The following is a 21,967-nucleotide window of genomic DNA, read 5'->3' on the forward strand; positions in this document are numbered from 1 at the left end:
AGAAGTATAGAAAAAAAATGCTGGCTATTATAACATGTGTAAATCATCTAATTATCCAGAAGGGAAATAAGAACCATATAAATATGCTCTTTCAAATTTATGTCAGGTTGGCTGTCATACATTTTATTTGTTCCTTGTATTATGCTCTGTCCATACAAACATTGCTTGGTTTCTGGTCATGTGGCAGGGGCATCCTGACGCAGACACAAGTTTATGTAAATAGAACAAATCCTCCCAGGGAAATGAGGCTAAAGGGATGATTATGGTAGATTTCCACAGCAGGAAAAGGCAAGGAGGCTCATGTTCCTCTTTGCCAGGTATAACAGTAGATAGAGGGGAGAATACCCAATGCAATGAAACGTCAGGCCCTTCATCCCTTGGAAATGTGCCTATGTGGTGCCCTCCTGGTCACACACGAGAGATCAAGTTATGGCACTCAGCGTCACTTCACAGATTTGTAAGGCGGGCTCTGAGAAGACAGGCAGTTTTCTTTTCGAGTGTTTCTTCTACCTACAGCAAGTGGATATGGGTCGACAGGAAAGATGTCCTTAGGAGTGACTAAATAATCTAACATCAGATGAAAGTGCACATGTTTTTAAGTCAAATATAACACAGTAACCGTAACTTCTTTTGCATATAGTTTTAAAGACAGATATAATATAGAGCACAACTTAAGGAACTACAAACTTCTTGGTAGCAATCAAACACCTTTATGACAACATTTCAAAGACTATAAGCCTAAGGGTTTTTCAGAGTCAGGACAGGCCAGCTCGGGGATGCCCAGGCCTGGTGTTAGAATGGATAGCAAAAGTATTAGCAAATTCTGTATGACAAGCAAGACAGAATGGGTACCCAAGAACCTAGGCTAAAGCCAGGATTATAGTTCTAGAAGGCTATAGGTCCTAGAGAGTCAGGAAAGTTGTGAGCAAGGGTTGGGAACCCAGTGGAAGGATCTGGTCAGCACAGATCCAGGAACGAAGTGTCCATTTGTAGTAGGTGTATAATCTATGTAACAAGCACGGGCCAACAAGGAAAAGCTTTAATACTTAGGTTTTCAGGGACTGGAGTCCTCATATATTCCTTTTCACTTTCTGAATGGCTCTGAGGAGGTACATGAGCCTGAGCCCACAGTAGCAGCAAAAGGTACACGTGACAGGAGTGGGGAAATGAGAAATGTGAGTGAGAAATCTGGAGCCCTACGCACTGCCCAATCTGGCCCTGGAATTTTCCCAGCTTCAAGGAGAACCAGCCTTTATTGCGTTTGGTTCTTACAACTGGAAGCCTTGAAGGATTTAAAGATTATTTTACTGCTGATGAAACCTAAGACTTATCACTTAACTGCATAAAGGTGTTAATTTGCTTCTGAACCCAGCCATTTCACTTTTAGAAGAGTGAATTATAAATCCGCACATTGGAAGTTTTTCAAACTATGGATTGCTGGGCTCTTCCTCAGACCAATTAAATTAGAATCTCTGGGGAGGTGGATGGGGCCTAGGTGTCTATATATTCTAAAAGTTCTCAATGATATTTTTCTTTAACTTTTTAAATTTAATTTTAAATGCTGAAAGTATCATAGACTCTTCATTGTAAATAAAAATATGTAAAAATTATTACTTCTCCTCCTTTTCTAGACAGAGGCAGAGCATATGCAAGATATAAAGAATATAAAAAGACTATTTGTCTACCAACCACCTCTTTCATAAATCATAAATGGTTAGCCAATAGATTGTCCCAAGATAAACATCCTTTCACAAATACCATACAGGTCAAGAAATCAAATGCTACCACAGGCTCTCGTTCCTGCTCATGTTGCTTTTCCTCACTACCTTCTCTTGCCTCCAGAAAGGTATAAAAAGTTTCCCAGGGAATTAAAAAAAATTTTTTTAATGCTTATTTTTGAGACAGTGGGGAGGGGCAGAGAGAGAGAGGGAGACAGAGGATCTGAAGCAGGTTCTGCACTGACAACTGCAGGGCTTGAACTCATGAACTGTGAGATCATAACCTGAGCCGAAGTTGCACACTTAACCGACTGAGCTACCCAGGCACCCCAGAGTTTCCCAGGTAATTTTAGTGAGCCTTATAATTGTCTTTTGGGGTACCTGGGTGGCTCAGTTGGTTAAGCGACCGATTTCGGCTCAGGTCATGATCTCACGGTTTGTGAGTTCGAGCCCTGCGTCAGGCTCTACGCTGACAGCTCAGAGCCTGGAGTCTGCTTCCGATTCTGTGTCTCCCTCTCTCTCTGCCCCGCCCCTGCTTGCACTCTGTCTCTCTCAAAAATAAACATTAAGAAATAATGAAATAAAATAAAAAAATAATTGTCTTTTCACTTTGTTTACCTCATGGATTTTTTTTTTTTTAATGGAGAGAAAGTACTTTACGTATGAGGATTTGATCAGTCTCTCTGATCACATAATATTAATACCAGTAATAAGTATTTTGAGTGTTATATGTACACACACATGTTATAGGTATATGTGACTGTTACATCGTGGTAACAAATTTTCATGCCAGTACTCATTCAAGGAATTGAGGTTTATTTTTCCAAAACAAAATTAAACTTCTCTCTTGAGCCACACAACACCCGATGGTAGAATATACCTTTCTGTTCAGTGTCAACAGTGACCATGAGCAATAGATTGCCACTGCTTCCCCCTTCTAGAATGAGGCTCCACCACGCCAAGGGAAATAGGTTGCTGCCTTGGGAAGCCAGAGGTTGCTGAGGCCAAAGATCGTGGTTGTGTGTATCGGGCTACTTGTGGGCGATATATACAGGCCCAAATGAGAAAGCCACCGTGTTGGCCATTTTAAATGCTGAGAAACAGCCTGAAAAGAGATGACCTCAACAGAACAGAGGGCTACCAGATCCCAAGGAACTGAGGAGACATCAACAGCCAGCAGGAGAGATAGTAATAGGGGTGTTTTTGAAGCAACTGCAAATGCCCACCAGATGATCAGCTTTATATACCTGCACTAAAGTCCAGAGACCTTATAAATCAATTCACGACAATGTAATGGAGTAGCAACACATTTCTACTGTTACTACTTTTCTGTTCCCACTACCCTTCAACTCGGGAATAGCCAGAGAGACTCGAGTGGGGTGAGTGGGCATGTGGGTGAGGAATTGAAGGTCTTAACAGGAAAAAAAAAAAAGCAATCCAGGATGAATTTTCCCTCCCCCTTTTCAGTAGGTTTTGGCTATGCTTTTTGAGGGACAGATGATTTCTGGAAAAGGAAAAGTTAAACAAAATTTGAAAATTTTGACCCTGTTTGGATCAAACATTTTGATCAGGTTAGGTGCAGATTATGTGTGTGTGTGTGTGTGTGTGTGTGTGTGTGTGTGTGTGTGACTAAAATGAGTGGAGACATTTTAAAAAATCCAAGTATGACTAGAAAAGTCATATCTGGGTTTTTTACCCAAGGGAGTGGGAAAGCACTACTAAGCCACAGAGCAAGTTTGAATAGGCAATGAGGAGAATGATGAAAACTGTTTTCTGATTACATCTGACGGACATTCGTGTCCACTGTGTTGGTTATATCCACATATTGACTATACGAATAATTCAATGAGTGTGTTCCTAAATCTACCATGATACCTCCCCTGACCCCCTGCCTCCTTGGTGCAATGGTGATTCTTGTTAAGATGCCTGGGCTAGGAGAAGGGCCTCTGAGAAGTTCAAAAAAGTGCTAGAGGAATAAAGAACATTAACTAGCATTTCAAATTGTCATTCCATCACCGCTATCTCCTTTAACCATTACAAGAAACCAATGGGGTACGTGCTGTCATTAGTCTTCTCTTAAAGATGGAAAATGAGGCTAGAGAGGTAAGGCTACCTGTCACAAGGGACCACAGCTAGGAAGAGAAGAAGGGCTAGAAGCCAGGCTTTCACCCTCTGGAGCCCATTCTCTAAATATCCTACACTTTAGCCTCTACTAATCTCTCTTGTGGCTGTAAGGGGAAGCAATGCACTGTCTTCTTCTAGTAAAAAGACCTTTTTTGGGGAGAGTGGCAGCCAAGCAAATTTACTAACTCATGCACTTCTCATCTAACTCTGAAACGTTTCTTCACTAAAAATTAAATTGCTTTAGAAACAGCCAGCAGAGGCTTCTGTTTGTTACAACCTGGCGTCTGCTTTTAATTTGAGGTGCACTTTTAATTTTGAGAGGTCAGTTGTTCTTCTCGATGTGTGAAAATAATAATATGGTTATAATAAAGCAACGCTGTTATGGCTTCCTTTCAAGAACTTAACATTTAGCACCGAGAAAATAATCTTGTGCTCATGGAAGTGAGCTTTAAGAGTTTTGGAACACAAAGAAAAATGCTTTTGGAAAAATGCTTGAATTCTCATGAAGGTTAGCCAAAATCCACAGGTACTTCTAGGCCATTGTCAATAGTGGAATTGTTCCTCTCCTTTCTCTATGTGGCAGAACTTTTAAAAAAACAGAGGTCTGAGTTTGAGTGCTAAAGTAACAGTTGTATTAGAATTTTTTGGCATTTTATCACTTAGAAGATTGTTCTTTCCTTTTCTCTATATTTTAATTCCCTGAACTTTATTTCTTATTGCATTGTAAAATGTAGTAGTTTTAGGATTATATATCATATGCTAATCTCTTACCCCCTCCCCACCCCAGGATCCCAAACTTCTTTTCCAGTGGGGAAAATGTTCCCTGTAGCTTTCCTGCCTTCTGACTCTATTTGCCATAGAAGCAAAAAAAAAAAAAAAAAAAAAAAAAAAAAAAAGGAGCTTAAATGACACCCAGAGGTCATCAACCCTACCTTTGTGCCAGGACATGCAATCTCCCCAAGCCAATTACTAACCTGTTTTTAAAACAACCTCCAATCAGAGAGAATCCTTGACTTCTTTTTGTGAGCTGTTGCACTGTGCAAGACCACACTATAAATGTCTTCATCTATCTGTACGTACTCTTATCTCACTGTTCTATTTTTTTCTCGTGGAAGTTAACCCTTTCTTACCTTTTTATAAACCTGTAGGCCCCTTCTTCTCAGAAGAGTTGGCAGACACATGTTACTCTGTAAACAGTCAAGATGGTAAGGTGAGTCGTAGTTCTGGGAACCTGGGTGCTCTAAATCCCCAGCTACGTGGGAGGGACAGCAGGGCAACGGGATGCCTCATTTTATAAAGTATTTATCCGGCTGCTGCCAAGCAAACACTCCCAATCCCTTTTTAACTTAGGAGACTGACATTTCTGAGTCTGTTTCCAAACAGGACACTAGAGGGCTCCCAGAGGTTAAGAATAAGTGGAAAATTATTTGAATGAAAACTGCTTCTGTACGGCTTTTGTTGTTCCAGAATTTAAAATCAAAGTTTATTTTTTAAACTATTTAAAAAAAAAAAAACTTAGGCATCTGAAAACTGGGATAGCAGCAGCCAGTTCACAAGTAACTGTTTTGCTTTGCAATCAGTAGTTTTCAAGGGAGCTTTTAAAGCTGAGCTGAAATATTTGAAATGTGGAACACTCTTGACCATGAAATATGTTCTACTTACATGCTTCAGCCTTTAAAAGTTCTTTGCATTACAGTCAGGGATTACATTCTTCCTGGAGCCAAGCATGGGGCCAGCTGTGTAAGTAAGGTTGCTTGTGAGTTCTTCTTTTTCATAATGTGAAAAAATAGAGCTAAAGATCCCTTTATTTTCTTTCAGCTGACTTTTGTGGGAAGAAAAGGAATGAAAAGCAGTCGGATTTGTGTTTTGTGTTAGTGTGTGTGTGTGTGTGTGTGTGTGTGTGTGACTGAATCAATGTAACTTCTGTTAAGATATATGGATGTTTATGGTTTCATATTACAATAATTCCTAATGCAGGATGTTGACACATACTCTGAAGAAAAAACTGTACCATCAGATTAAGATAATATGTTTCTGAAACTGAATGTTAATACTTGATGCTTCTGCCCAATTTGTAATGCAGGACTTTAAAAAGTAAACACGGGATGGCAATAGATTGTTTTTAAAAACTACCTATCACTTGTCTTAAATTATTTCTAAATGTCAAAAAGGAAAAGCCTGGGTTGGTCAAATGTCAATACATTTCTTTCAGAATCAAATTAAATGACTCTAGCTACAAGTTATAAAATATTCTTGGATTTTAGGGCTTTGTTTTCATTACTCTAAACTGAGTATCAAACCCATACATCTATCTTGTGTCTATTTGTTAAACTCTCTTTAAAAAAAAAAAAAACATTTCATGGTGGTGATATTTATGAAAGGAAAGGGTTACTTTTTTTTTTTTCCTTTACTCTTGAAGAGGAACTGAACTCGTCTGAGATTGTGACTCAGTTAACTCTGTTTCCATTCATTCTCAGACACAAGCCACACTTCTCCTCGGGGAAGCTGATAGGAGTTTAAAAGGTTTGTCGTGGCGAGCGTCGGAAACATTCCCAACTTCATCACCAACCCTTTACACTTCCACCTTTACTCTACCCACTGGAGACCACTTATATACCTAAGCAGAGGCGACAGCTGAATTCAGGAAACCATGCATCATGTCAGCAGGAACCAACTGCAGACTTTAAAGTCTGCTCAACATGTGGATGCAGCAGAGAAATGACCTGTCCAGACAAGCCAGGGCAACTCATAAACTGGTTCATCTGCTCCCTGTGCGTCCCGCGGGTGCGTAAACTCTGGAGCAGCCGGCGCCCAAGGACCCGGAGGAACCTCCTGCTGGGCACTGCCTGCGCCATCTACTTGGGCTTTCTGGTGAGCCAGGTGGGACGTGCCTCTCTCCAGCAAGGAAGGGCAGCAGAAAAGGGGCCGCACCGGGGTCGTGACAAGGTCGAGGCGCCCTTCCCTGAGATACCCTTGGATGGTACCCTGGCCCCTCCAGAGTCCCAGGGCAATGGGACCACGCTGCCGCTCAACGTGGTGTACATTACCCTACGCTCCAAGCGCAGCAAGCCTGCCAATATCCGTGGCACAGTGAAACCCAAGCGCAGAAAGAAGTATGCAGTGGCATCTCCGGCCTTGGGGCAGGAGGCTTTGGTTGGGCCATCCCTTCAGCCACAGGAAGCTGCAAAGGCAGCTGATGCTGAAGGGCAGGGAGGAAACCTGGGCAAGGTTGGGGAACGACCCTGGAGGTTGATACGGGGTTCAGGGGTGCAGGTTGGTGGCTCAGATTTTCAGCGGCCCGAGACCAGGGAGAGCAACATCAGGATCTACAGCGAGAGCGCCCCCTCGTGGCTGAGCAAAGAAGACATCCTCAGAATGCGCCTGTTGGCGGATGGTGCCGTGGCCGGTCTTCACCCAGTTTCCTCTAAGAGCGGAGCCCGCTTGCTGGTGCTGGAGGGGAGCGCCGCTGGCTCTGTGCCCGGCTGCGGCCCCAGCCCCTGTGGACTGCTCAAGCAGCCCTTGGACATGAGTGAGGTGTTCGCCTTCCACCTGGACAGGATCCTTGGGCTCAACAGGACCCTGCCGTCTGTGAGCAGGAAATCAGAGTTCATCCAAGGTAACAGCTTCACATGCTTCGTTATTTGCAGCTGTTGGGGATTCGGGTTGATTTTTCTCTTTTCCCTCACTCTCCTTTTCGAAATGATTTTCTCCACCCACGTTTCACATTTGGACAGCAGCAGCATGTCTTTCCATACGTTTGGCATTCTTTACTTTCCCAGCTTTGGGAGGATATGAGAGTTCCAGGGAAATGCTGTACTCAACATGCAAGGGTAAGCCCACACTGTGTAATCTTTGCTCTCCATTTCCCTCCCTGCACTTCCCAGTGGCTTATTAAATCTAATTAAAGCCAGTGGCAATTTGCATGATGAGAAGAGGAAGCAGGGTGGAGGCAAAGAACTTGCTGACAGTCAGGCATATTATTAGAGAGGTTACTATGGAAGTAAGTAGAATTTCATTCGTTAGGAGTTTTTAAAAGGAAAGGGGAAATGGGTTATCTTTCTTCAGCAGATGGAATCTTCTTAAAAGGCCCAGAACCAGACCATGTTAGCTTCGACCCTTTGATTCCTTTACAGTGGATTTAACCTCCTTATTTTGCAGAGAAAATGAAGCAAAAATAGGTAATTTGTTCAGTATATATGCTAACTAGCCCTACGGTTTCTTCAGGCCTGTGACTGCAATTTATTGAGCCCGATTTCTAAGACTCTCTCAGGTGACGGACGATTTGGCAGGTTCTGGGGATACGTAGCCAGTCACTTTAGCTGCAGGCAAAGGGGCCGATCTGTGGCCATGCTTATGCCATATAAAGGATATTCTCTGAATCCTGAGGCTGTTCCAGGCTTTGAATACCAAGTAGGGTGGGTCAGTGGCTCGTGTTTGCAAGCAGAATAATGCCAGAAATTGCCAGTATGAATCTAGGTTGGCCCAACAGGCTAAAAAGGACCACAAAGGGATCATAAACTCAAAGAGTATTTTCTTGCTTTGTGTCAAAAAATTTAGCATTTTATGGAGCCTGGACTGGAGTGGATTAAGATTCTTGGGAGTGGCCAAGAACTAAACTGCATTTCCAATGATTTTAGGATTATAATTTAGTCTTAAAACCAGTACTTCTTGAAGTACCAGTGATATACTTGGAAGTACTTGGAATTCCTTACTTATCCTGGTTCATGTCTAAGTGCTTCAGATTCACAGGTATGTTTCGATGTCTCCAGTTCACAAAATAGTCCATCATGATTGTGCTGATACAACTTCTCAAACATTTAACAAAAGGCTGGTAAAAGCTAATTTTTATTGGGTGCTTGCTGTTGGCCATGCACTATAATAATTGATTCATACAATTCATACATGCCTTGACTGTATGTTTTTCACAACAGTGCTGTAAGGTAGATACCACTATTATTTACATTTAGTGGATATGAAAATTGAGACTTATTTAGCCAAAATAATCGGCCTCAACTTCCACAGCTAGTAAATGGCTAAGTTGAGTTTCAAACATAGACCCGGCAAACTGCAGAACATAAGCTCTAAACCACTGGGCTTAGGTGACTGTGTTACTTATTTTCCAAAGTGGAACACCCTGGAGTAAAAGAAGATATTAGTGGGCATTGAGATAATGGGTATATACCAAGTCTGTCTTGGGCAAAGCAACACATAGCATAGAGTGACTCTTATTATCCTATACTGTCATTCACTACCCTGTCATAAAAGCCCCTGTGTAGAGAAGGTGAATTCTTGAATAGATCCTGAGGCATAGTACCCCAGTGTGGCACTCCCCTGGGATGCTCTTGGATGAAAGTCCAAAGAATAAGATAGTGGGTAGGAACTTGGAGCTGTTACCAACCATGGGACCCAGAAATGTTACAGTATCTCTGTATGACTCAGTTTCCTCAACTGTAAAGTGACAATAATACCTGCCTCATGAGGTTATTGTTAATGAATCCATGGAAAATACGTGGAATGAGTGCTTGTCACACAGTAAACCTTCAATAAATATTGTCTAATTTGTTACCACGCTATGCATATGAGGTACCAAGCTCACTGAGTCACTCACATAGCCTCCAGTCCTCACATAGATATCATTTCTTTATGTGACATGAACAGGTCTAAAACCCTGGTTTCTTGATTGCTCAGTTAAACTTTTTCAAAACCAGGATTCCTTGAATATATTTCATTCTGTGCTCTGAATATCCAGCATTTTTGGGAATAAAGAGTGCAGTTGCATTCGATTTGAAGGAGATGTTTATAATCCCAATATATCCTAGCATTCTTCTCTTGTTTCAGAAGTAAGTAGTGATGGAAAGAAACCAATGAGGTTGTATTGATATGACTCTCCATGTGATGAGTTAAATATCTAAGATTATATCTCAAACAATACTATATCTTTCTTTGTTTTTTCACTTCTCCTATGCAGTTATTTAAAGACGTAAAATCAAGCCAATTTCCTCAGGAGTCTATGAGATGATTTAAATATAGTTATGAACACTCTACACAATATAATTCTACTTATGTAGGCTATTACATTGATATAAAGTACATAAATAGTTCAGTTCTGCTCATGGTAGGAGATGTATGTGGACAGTCTTAGCTTCTTGGTATCTCTCTCTCCATCCACCAATTTCTAGGCTTTTCCTGACATGTCTTCCCTTTCTTGATTTCCACAGAAGTGTGTACTTTCCTCTGGGAGCCTCTTATTCTTTTGGTCCAAGCTTAGATTTGTTTCAGCCTCCCTGTCTACATAAGGAGGTGATAGATTTTATCTAGTTACCCAGAACCTATTTCTGCTTCATTCTGTATCATCTCTTTGTATTTTGGTTGTTCATTCAATCATCTTTTTTTCCCACTAGGACTGTAGATGTGTGAAGGCAGAGATATTTCTTGTCTTGTTTTATCATTTCTAGATTCTAGTGGGGAGTCTGGCCCATAGTAGGTGTTCACTAAATATTTTTGAATGAATGCAGGAATATAGTCTGAGCCTGTTCCACTGACTCCTAACAGTAAATCTGTATTTGCTTCCATCTTCCCATACTGAGGACAAGTACTAACATTTTTAGCCCTAAACATTTGTTTTTAGTACTAACAATTTTAGGCCTAGATTTCTCCTGGAGGATCTTAAAAAGAGCTCATCCTAGAGGTAGTGGGAAAGGTCCTTGGCAGTCTCTGTATTATGCAAATAATAAGGTTGATAGAGCTTATTCTTATGAGGACCATCAATATAGTCTGCTGGCCTCACACTATAGTTATTCGGTAATGTGTTTTCTGTAGGAGGAAGTGTTGGATTTAGTTTAGGTATGTATTTCTCTGATGATCTGGCTTGGTCTAAAAGTAGATATTTTAATATGTGGGAGAGTGAGTAGTCAGAAAGTCCTGTAAGTAATCCTGTCCTAAGCGTTGTTTCTGTTCTGACTTTTGATTAATGTTTGTGAAAATAAATTCATGCTCAGTACCGTTGTAAACTCTGGGTCTAGAGTTCTTTCTTATCTAGCAAGAAAGCGGGACACAGGATTAAAATGTGAGAGATGGCTAATGTCCGGGAAAAGACAAGAGCCCCGATTGAGGGTCCTTGTTCCATTTTTATTAGGGTCAGAAGGCTTACAAACATGGTGATGCACATGCACAAAGAGACAATGAAACTGTGAACAGTAACTCATGGACGTGAAGGAAGGGGGGTTTTGAAGATATGCGGGGTTAGGGGTTTGCGTTAATATGAAACAAAATCCTGGTTCCAGGGGAAGGTTGTTTACAGCAGACTTAGGCACTATGTCTGTTAACCTAAAGTGGTCTAGGGGACAAGAAAGACAGCATGCAACCTCAAGGTCAACAAGGCACCTTTCTTTTGCTAATTATCTCTGCTCTGGGCAACCTTGCCCCACCGCTGGTCTATAGCCCTATTTACCTGTTTACCTAATTTGGTTCTTCCTTCCTGTGAAAGCAGCTTTCTGCCATTGTACTAAGCTGGGGGGCGTTTCCCCCCTGAATACCTAATCTTGTTTACCTCATATACCTTCATATTGGGGCCTTTGCCCTGCCCTTTCTATACCTATTTACCTAATCTTATTTACCCACACTTGGGTGTGAGCATACTATAGCTTTCTGATTCTTTATGCCTTGTTAATAACCCATCAGTGCAGGCCCAGGGAATTCCTAACCTTATGGGAATAAAAACCAAGAACCTAGCACAGTACCAAGAACACAGCTAGTATGTATTGTGAATCAAATATAGATATTTGGCTTATCTAAGTAAATCTTTCCAAAAAACCAGTGCAGTAGAAGTTTTTTAACCTTCACTTTAAGTTGATAAAAGATAGGGACGCCTGGGTGGCTCAGTCAGTTGAGCGTCTGACTTCGGCTCAGGTCATGATCTCACGGTTTGTGAGTTCGAGCCCCATGTCAGGCTCTGTGCTGACAGCTCAAAGCCTGGAGCCTGCTTCGGATTCTGGTCTCCCTCTCTCTCTGCCCCTCCCCTGTTCACTCTCTCTCTCTCTCTCTCTCTCTCTCTCAAAAACAAACATTAAAAAAAAAAAATTAAAAAAAAAAAGATAGAAGAAGATTGCTCTTGGTCACACAATGAGTTGGATATCCAGAAAGAACTTCCTTGTCTTTCCTACTTTCATCAATCTGCTTCCTTCAACAAATCCATTAAGGGCCCTTAAGGAGGTCTTCTCCCTCCCTCACCACAACATATTAGTGTATCTGGTTGTTTAATATAGTGAAATAGATGGCTTACACAGTGATGCACCAGTACAGGCTACGAGAGCCTCTGTTTCTCTCAAGGAGTCAACTACCCTAACCACAGCAAAAGTAATGTTGAGGTTAGGATATACTAGGCACCGTTTTAGGTACTGTTCATGAGTTATCTCATTAAATCCTCATAAAAATTTTACAAGGCGAGTACTCCATGAAAAACGTTTTGTAGACACGGTGGTGGAGGCCCAGAGTAATTACGAACTTTGCTCGAAGTCATGTAAATTGCCTGTATGTAAAAAGGATACGTGAGATGCAAGAAGAGATGTAAAAGAGAATCAAATGCTATGATTAAATGATCTACCTGCCCCCAGCCTCTCAGATTGATCTTTCCGTTGATTCAGTCCAAAGACGAAAGGTCTCCGTTACAAAGCTTGTCTTCAGGTTTTGTTTGTTTCTTAATTACTAAAACTGTTGTGGGTGATCCTTTCAGCACAGAGCCATTAGCTCAGGCTAGCTTGGGACAGGTCCTTGATTGTATAATTTGATGACTTCTATGTGATTCTCCTTGAATACAAAAAATATGTATGTGAAATTAGTGGGCTCGCTGACCTTGTACTGTATACCAACCAGTTTTTGACAGATGCTACTCCAAAGATAACCCAGAAAAGAGGACGGGTGTACTTGAGGAAAGGCAAGGTTGTAATTAGGTAGGGCGTGCCAGTGGTGTACCATACTACAAAATCTAGCAATTATCACTGGAGCAGATGCCTATCCTGGGCCTATCTATGTGGGAAATGCACAGTTGAATCGGAATATACCATCAAAGGGCTGTTTTTAAAAAATCATTTTCTGAAATAATAACACCTTCTTCAATTGTGAATTTATAATGAATCTAGTGTTATGCATCACACCATTCCTGTACTGCATTTGGCGTCTTATGTCTATTGTATCACTTAACCATTATATAAAGCAGATACTACTGATACTTTAAATACGAGAATCCTGAAATTCGGCAAGATTTCTGAAACTTGTCCAAGGACACATAGCTAATGAGCAATGGAACTAGAATTTGTAACCATTCTGTCTGATACTAAAGCCTCCTCAAGTTGATTCTCTTAACCCATATTGCCTCTCAGATATAACTTGGTATCATTATGGGATAGTGGCAAAAATGGGCAAATTTTGGCATGGTGATTTCTAATTTGCCACTACACCAACATGTCTACTTAATTTCTTTCTTCAATTCAACAATTTAACATTGATGATATTTTTATGCAAGAAAAGTAGGACATATCACTCTGAACATTGCTGCAAGGTTTTTGTTTTTTGGTTTTTTTTAACCAAACCAATGTTTACCAGATTTTCTTGTTTTACCATAAATGATCATATAGATGCAAACGTGACTGAACAGAGTAGTGTATTTTCTGCCAAACTATTGCAAAAGTCTTAAATCATTTCAAAGGTCACCAGATACTATACGGTGCTGATACATTAATTTTTTTTAACAAAATATTCTAAAATGTTTATCTAAGATTAGAAAAGCAGACTACATTCATATAAAAGTCAAGAGCATAAGAAGATCCAGCACCCCTCTGTGATCTTCGATTTAGCAGCTTTGCCCAAACTTCCCTAGCGGTCTGCACAGTAATGTGAATGAATCCCAAGGGACACCCTTTTGGTAGCATTTAAGCATTATACTATTTTTCATGCCCAGCATGGAAGATGCATTATGTATGCTTTATTTTTAGAATGTTGTCTTATTGCCACAGAGCTGTCATACCGAATTAAGGTAGCCTGGTTCCAGGAATTCTGTATGTCAAGGCTGCTTAGATGACAAACTGTAGGCACCCCACCAACTTCCATATGAATTCATTGTAGATCCCTAGTTGCTCACTGTTTCCCAACTTGCATTGCCTCATTTTATTATAAAGTAGGAGGAATCCAGTGTGTATTTTCCACTCTCTTTTTGAGTCCATGTGCACAGCACTCTATGTGCTGAGTGATGGGGCAGTTGCCAGAGCGGGGGGACAGCACCTGCACATTTCATGTGGTTTTAGGGTCTCAGGTGAGGACAGAAGCATTGTGTAGGGAGTAATGAGCATAATATAGCTGTCCCTACAACCTGGAAACACATGGACTCTAAATCCTAAAAATCTTGGACGTATGTACCAACTTTCTTAAAATATTTATTTGGGAGTGTAGGAATCACGTTTTATTGTTAAAAATCTGGACGGAAAAGATTGTGTTCTTTATCAGAAAAGCCCTAAGGTTTTATCTTTAGCAATCAAATTGAGCTGGTCAGCTTAATACTTTAATTCACTGGCGAACACAAGTTTGCTGGCATCCCCTCCAAGCAGCACTCTGTTCCAATGTCCTCTTGTTTGCTCACTACATACCTTCAGAGACAAGCGAGGGGACCTGGTAACCTTGTCTGCCAGGCCTCTGCACCTTGTCCCTTGATCCCACACATGGCTGCAATAGAAAGGACATGACTAGTTACCACAGCATAAAACATGCACGTGCCTCAGTTCCATGCAATCTGCTCACATTCGTCTTTTCTCCTTTTAAGAAATACATTATTGAGCACCTACTCTGTGCCAGCTGCTCTTCTAGTCATTGGGGGCTACATCGGTGAACACAAAAGTCAAGAATCTTTATGGGGCTGACACCAGTGGCCTGTGTGAGAATTCGGTGGCCCGAATCTTTTGCCACTGATTTCAGGATCCACTCAGAATCTTCGGGATCCGCTCAGAACCTTCCTGAGCTCAAGGTTATGATCTTTCCATTAGTACTAAATCTGTTTCCATCTTTAGATTGCTCTATGGACCACACGGGTGCAGAAGGACTAGACAGCCTCATTCTGATTTTAGTGAATGGACAAATATTGCAGTCATATTCAGTCGTAATTGATAGCATTTACTTTCTATGTGTGAAGCACTGTTCTAAACATGGGGAAGAAGCTGTGAGCTCTCTAATTCAAATAGCTTTGTAGTTAAGGGTGTGGATTGTCATATTAGTTTTCTAGGGCTGCCGTCACAAAATACCACAGGCAGGGTGGCTTAAACGACATACATTTATTTTCTCACAGTTCTGGAGGCTGGTAATCTAAGATCAAGGTGTCCATAGGTTTGCTTTCTTCTGAGACTTCTCTCCTTGGCTTGCAGATGGCCACCTTATCTTGTTCCTCTCACATGGCTTTTCCTTTGTGTGTGCCCATTGCTGGTGTCTCTTTGAATTCTAATATTTTCTTATAACAATACCAGTCATTTTCGATGAGGGTCTACCATATGGCCTCACTTTAACTTAACTACCTCTTTTTAAAAATATTTTTAAAATGTTTTATTTAGTTTTGAGAGAGAGAGGGTGAGGGCGAGGGGCAGAGAAAGAGGGAGACAGAATCTGAAGCAGGCTCTGCGCTGACACCAGAGAGCCCAATGGGGGGCTCAAACTCATGAACCACAAGATCATGACCTGAGCTAAAGTTGGATGCTTAACTGACTGAGCCACCCAGGCACTGTTTAAGTACCTCTGTGAAGGCCTTATCTCCAGATACAATCACATTTTGAGGTACTGAGAGCTTCAACATATAAATTTGGAGGAACACAATTCAGTTCATAATAACTAGCAATCTAGACTTCTAGTTTGAATCCTGATTCTATACCAGCTGTGAATCAAGTGGCTGTGTGACCTGGGATAAATTAACTTAATTGCTGTGAGCCTTGTTTCCTCATTAGTATAATAAGGATGATGAGAGTAAAAATAATGATGAGGACAGTGCTTAGCTCATGAAGTTGTGCACATGAAGTGAGTTGATATGTAAAAAAATATTTCTAAAAGTGCCTAACACATTGTAAGGCTCAGTACATGTTACCTTTTATTTTCATCCAGGTTTAAAGCTGATTTAGCCCTTTGTGATGCATTTGCTTAGATTTTCTTAATTTGTTTATCTGGATTAATGTTTACCTAACATGGTCATTTAAAGAAAGTGCTTGGAGTTGATAGTGGATGGTAACAATATCTACCATCTGGGGAACACTGAACACTTTACATTTATTATGCCACTGAATTTCGCAATGGCCCCATGCATCAGATATTATTAGACAGATTTTCTGTGGAAAAAATGAGGCTCTGAATATAACACATGTCCTCCAAAGGTCCACAGGTCATGTGTAGTGGGGTTGGAAGAACCCCATAACCTTGTTCTTCATCACTGTACTATACTATCTCCCATAAGCCCTTCATATCATGTGTTAGTCTCCAAGGTTGTAGCCTGGGGCTTTCCCAGTTAATCACATATTGGGATTGTAACCTGCTTTTTCCCACTGTCCCGCAGTCTGATTCCTGAATGTAGCCATGATGCCTTAACTATTCCCCTTCTCATGACAGTGACCTGGGGTCAGGAGGAGAGAGGCCGGTGGGTCTTTCCACCACCCCCATTTTCATTATTCCAGTGACTCACAGGATTATGGAAACATGGAGTGACTATTGAGCACAAGCTGTATAGAACCTGGTCATGGAAATCTCTGCATATCCTTACCTCCGTTTCTCAAGTTTCTCTCTAATCTTTCTTAACTCATTTAGAGTGAGGACAATGAAATCACTGTTTACTGCAAGGGTATCACACCAACCAAACTTCGATTCTGAGACAATTGACTATTCCTCGGATCTTCAGAGCTATAGATAAAACTTGAGGGATTCTGAAAAATTCATTCCTTCATTCACTAACATTTTTTGAATGCTTGCTTTCATGCAGACATCATGTCAAGAGATGGAGGTCCAAAAGTGATTAAGAAATATTCCCTGTTCTCACAGAGCTCTCTCAGCTTGGAGGGTAGCAACAGCTAAGCAGATGTATCATATAAAATGGGTATAATAAGACTGCAGTGGAGATATTTTTAGGAGAACTTGCAGGCATAGAGAGGGAAAATTTAGCCCAGAATGTGTGCATAGGGTGGTGGGTGGAGCATTGTAAAAACTTTCCAGAGAGCTAATGTCAGAACTGGATCTTAAGTCGCTGTGGGTGGAGTGAGAGATGGGGTGGGTGTTGGAAGGGTAGAGAGAATAGAGGTGTGGAAAACTTGTGAAGGCAGAGGTGCTTAGGAAACTGCAGAGTTCAGAAGGAGACTAGGGTTTGGGAGGGTTGTGGGTGGGGATGAAGTAAGATAAAGCTGTGGTCTGTGGAGAGTGGCTGGGTTTTATGTCATGTAAGGACATGGACTTTATCTTGCAGATAATGGGGAATCATTGAAGGGTTTGAAGAAGAGGAGTGATATGATGAGTTTTGCATTGTAGGAAGGTCACCCTGGGCAGGAATTCATGGCTCTTTTATCTACATTAATAAACACTACCTTATTATCTACATTAATAAATTGCCCAGGACTGGGTCACCCTAATGTGACCAGGACTTTGTTCACAAAATATGATTGTTGGTGGAGCCTGGCTCCATCATAACCCCCCCCCCCCACAATTTTCTGGGAGTTTTAATTTATACAGTGGCAGTCCAGAGCAGACCTAGAAAGCAGAAGTTCCTGTCCATTAGTCTGTTCAGAACAGAGAAGGACACTTTGTTTTTAAAGCAGAACTGATGATTTAGATTATTTAAGTAGTTTGTGATGGAGGAAGTCACAAGACATTTTCCTTTCCTGCTTCCTCAGCTTCACACTTAGCTAACTCTTGAGGAAATATGGAGATTATTTTAACTCAGTCCAACCTAGAGAAAACAACTTATAAAATGAAAAACAGTTATATAAGTAAATAAATACTTTTTTGGTTGTTTGAATAAAAGTGTTACAAATCACCCAGAAATCTGTTTCTGGTACAAGTCCCTGTAATCAGGATTTGGTTGGCTATAGAGAACCTATACATAGGTTTTATACCTATGTATGTACCTATGCATAGGTTTTATGATTAAAAAAAAAAAAAGACACAGAAGAATTCTGCCTTTCTTCTGCCTCTCTTTTTTTTAAATCATAAAAACCTAACCTAAGTTTGGTTCTTTTAAATATTTGACAGTGCTGTATTTTTCAGTATATCATAAGACTCTCACCCGCCCCTGAGATAGATTTGGAAGGTACTCTTCTCAGACCTTGGGGAACTCGGTGCCTCAGTCAAGCTGACTGAAGGACCTGGCTCACGTCCTGTGGAGACCAGTGATAAGTCAGGGACAGAATCAACATTTGTGATTTCCTTTTCTACCACACCTCGTATTCTCAGCTCCTTTTCAGCTAAATCTCTTCCCCTATTAATTGTGACATTTCAGCACACAGCTATTCTAGGGTACAGCCTTTCTTCATTTCTTAACTTTGCACTGAAAGCTCAGTCTTTATGTTAGTCCTTCACTCGTTCCCTTCAAACACTCATTCGACTGGCAGATATTTCTGTTTGGTTGTCATTTGTGTGCACACTTGTCTTTCTCCACTAAACTCTAAACTGTCTGAGGCCTGGGCCTTGCCTGACCTGGGGACCTTGCAAGTCATCTGTGTTTGCTATGCCTCGCTGAATCCTTTCTGTCTGAAACCCATGAACTAATAGGTCTGTTTGAGGACAATTGAGGGACCATTGTAAAAATTTGTGTTTTGAATAAGTAAATTAACAACATTTGAAACCCTGGGCAGAAGGACTCATCGAATCCTCCAAATTTCCTCCTTCCTCAAGGCTGTCCCAGAATCTTGTGTGCCTGTTTTATCCTCCCTCACATTCACTGACTTGTTCACATTGACCAACTCTAAGCCAAGAGATCTTACCTGCTTTTTCCCTTCAGCCTAATATTTTTAATTGCCAAAACCCTACTGGGATAAAAAAAATTAGAGCAACCAGTACTTAAGGGATCATTAACAACTAGACACCTGCTACATCATCATTGGCATTACACCAGCACCAACAGTTGCTTTTAGCAATTAGAGATCCAAGACATTGAGGTTTGTCTTCAATGCGTTGTGGATAGTTGTGGTGGAATCTGGCAGAATTCATTTCCTATAACAAAGATGAGTCTCAAGTTTTGATTGGCCTTTGTTTTCTTTGATAGGTTTTGTAGTCATTTTTAATGATGGACTCTGAACCTGAATTGCTACTTCCCTTTTTGTCTTGTTCGCGGGGAGCCTTGGAGCAGTCTTGGAACTTGGCCCATATGGTAGAAAGGGTTTTTGATTTTAGAACTCAGGACATCTTTACTAATTTTTGCCCAGGGAGAAATGCAGACAGACACTCACAACTTGACCCAGCGTGCTTAGCATTCACCTTTAGTTCAACAAAACTAGGCAGTCAATGTTCCAAGTGGAGGGCATTTCATAAATCCAGGCAAAGGAGATTGTATATAGCACATTCTTAGTGAATTTTCATGTTCATCTTTTCAGAAGAATGTCTTCTTTGTCTTTCGAATAAAGAATGACTTGGGAGAACACCAGCAGTAGAGGAGATATTCAGATTTTGGGGAAAAAAATAAGTTTTCTGGCAAGTCTCATTTTTAAGGCAGCTGTATAACCTTTAATTCACATGAACACCCACATATCTTTGAAAACCTGCTTTCTCACCACTCTGACAGTTAAAATTTTATCTCTTCACTGTTAAGATTTCTCTAGAGAGTACAGTACTGCATCATTTTGACAAACCTGAATGTGAAGAGATGAATGTCCCTCATCTCTGAAACACTTCAGGGTAAGTTGCTTTAACCAGTTTCCTGTTTTCAGAGGCTATTTTTCTGTCATCCCTTCAGATCTATCAAAGTTCATTTAATTCTTTTAACAGCCATATTTTATAAAAAGTGGAATTCTTTTCACAGTAGTACTCATAGCCCTGAGATCTGGAGCCATACTGACTACTGTTATCTCAAGGGCCATATGCACAGAGACTCAGCAAGAAGACCAGTGTGTGGATGGGACCCACCCCACCCACGCTGAGCCTGAGAGGTACTACTCATCCTACTTTCTTCTTGCTTTCTAGAAATCCCCCTTGCCTGAGGTGCATGGATTTCCAGCAGAGCAGGATGGAATGTTTTTATGTTATAGTCAGTACTCAAAATATTTTGCTGAGGGGACGTGAATGGATGTGGAGAAAAACCCGGAATACTAATCGAAAATGAATTATTCCTATCAGCTTAAAGCTCCCTTTGGAAGATTGAGAACAGCTTTTAAAATAATAGTTTAGAAAATGTATCATTCAAACAATTCGATGTGCTAAAGTAGAGAAATGGTAAATGAAATACAGTATGCTCATAGACTAGATCAGGGGCTGATTCACTACAGCCTGTGGGCCAAAGCTGGCCCCTCGCCTGTTTTGAATGCCCTGTGAGCTACAAATGCTTTCTCCAGTTTTAAATGGTTGAAAAAAATCAAAAGAATAATAACATTTCTATGACACTTGAAAATTCCATGAAACGCAAATTTCAATGTCAATAATAAAGTTTTATTGGAACACAGTCACATCCATCTGCTGATACATTGTTTTTGACTGCTTTTGTGCTATAGCAGAGTTGAACACTTGCTGGGGGAATAGTTGTGATGGAGACTGGATGGCTGTCAAAGCCTAAAATACTTTACTATCTACCTTTGACAGTTTGTTGACCACTGGGCTAGATTATTGTATGGCAGTTAAAGTGATGCTACTTAAAAATATTTAATTATAAGAGAAACTCTTGTGGTAAAATATTTAGTAAAACAATTGTGACACACTGTATATACAAGACAGTCCCAAATGTTTATTTTCTTTGCCTGTTTGCCTCTTTCTCCTGGTGGAAATGTAAACCCTAAGAAAATAAATAGAAATGGGAATTTATTTATTAATTTTCTTATTTGGAGTTTCTGGAACAATGCTTGGCATACAGTAGATACTCAAAAAACAAATAAAGGCAGCCGAAGACTGATGAACTGTGCAATTGCATAATGTATATGTGTAATAACATGTGTAATAATAATAATAGTTACAGCAAAAGCTTTCTGGGATGTGCATATATGTTAGGTATCAGGTTGAGGACTTTAAATGCATCCTAAAAGCCAGCTTTAGAAGGTGTGTTATCGCCACCCCCAACCCCCCTTTTTTTCAGAGGATAAAAGCAAGGCTTAGAGAGGTTGCTTAACTTGTCTAATGTTACAAAGCTAAGAAGTAATGTGACCAGAATTCAAAAGATCTGTTGGATTCCAGAGTCTAGGCTCTGATCATAAGCTATACTTCTTAAATTTCTAAAAACAATTTCCATTTTTTTAGGTGAAAAGAAAGGGATGGGGAAAATACCAGAGGTCAGTATATAAATAATATAACCAATTACTGGGACAGAAGATTATAGATGATTTTTGTTTTCTTAGCCTTACATTTTGATGTTTTCCCACATTTCCTGAAATGAGTAGATTTGCTTTTAATTGCTTTAAAAATAAGAAACAAATGTTTCTAAGGGAAAGGAAAACAGCCCAGAAGGTTAACTGTTCCAATTGTTTATGTAGATCGTTTCCGTGTTTCTCTGAGGGCCTCCTGTGACTTGCTGAGGAACCTGCTGGCCTGTCTCCTGTATTGATTTGTGTTGTTGAGCTTCAGTATTAGGTTTCAACTCCCTTTGAGTACTTCCTAGCCCTCAGAATCTAAAGTGCTATCTGTGTATAACTTTTATCTAAAGACACCGATGGCTAGAACTTCTTGGTGTTTATCTTTAGACATCTAAAGTACGTGTGTCTTTGAAAGCTATGTTGTGTCTTCCACTCATATTTGATTACACTGGTCTCTACATGTCTCCCACTGCACGATGGACTGCTTTTATGTGAATTTTATTACTATGATTTTTTACATTGGTGCAGTATTTGGGGTACACTCATTTAAAATTATATTTATCTTCTATCTAAGAAGACAGTTGGGTCCCAGCAGCCCCGAAATCATTTAGGAAAGTCAAAGGAAATAAAAAG

The 21,967-nt window shown here is 40.5% G+C and overlaps 2 protein-coding genes across 7 annotated transcripts in view; one reads left to right on the plus strand and one right to left on the minus strand.

Moving 5' to 3' along the window:
• The window catches only part of TMEM144 (transmembrane protein 144), a 74,341-nt gene extending 69,461 nt beyond the window's left edge, over positions 1-4,880 (minus strand). For all 4 annotated transcript variants that reach the window (XM_045464631.1, XM_045464623.1, XM_045464609.1 and 1 more), the window contains exon 1: positions 4,817-4,880. The gene's annotated coding sequence lies outside the window, so the exon portion shown is untranslated. The remainder of the gene's footprint in view (positions 1-4,816) is intronic.
• A 54-nt stretch (positions 4,881-4,934) lies between these two features.
• The window catches only part of GASK1B (golgi associated kinase 1B), a 45,548-nt gene continuing 28,515 nt past the window's right edge, over positions 4,935-21,967 (plus strand). The window contains exons 1-2 of one of the 3 annotated variants that reach the window (XM_045464587.1): positions 4,935-5,052; positions 6,320-7,458. In XM_045464587.1, coding sequence (XP_045320543.1) covers positions 6,561-7,458 — 898 coding nt within the window. In that variant the 5' untranslated portion in view covers positions 4,935-5,052; positions 6,320-6,560. Of the gene's footprint in view, positions 5,053-5,372; positions 5,587-6,319; positions 7,459-21,967 lie in introns of those variants that run through there. The other 2 variants (XM_045464577.1, XM_045464595.1) reach the window with 2 other exon arrangements.

This window comes from Leopardus geoffroyi, chromosome B1 (assembly GCF_018350155.1).
Source record: "Leopardus geoffroyi isolate Oge1 chromosome B1, O.geoffroyi_Oge1_pat1.0, whole genome shotgun sequence".
Lineage (NCBI taxonomy): Eukaryota > Metazoa > Chordata > Mammalia > Carnivora > Felidae > Leopardus > Leopardus geoffroyi.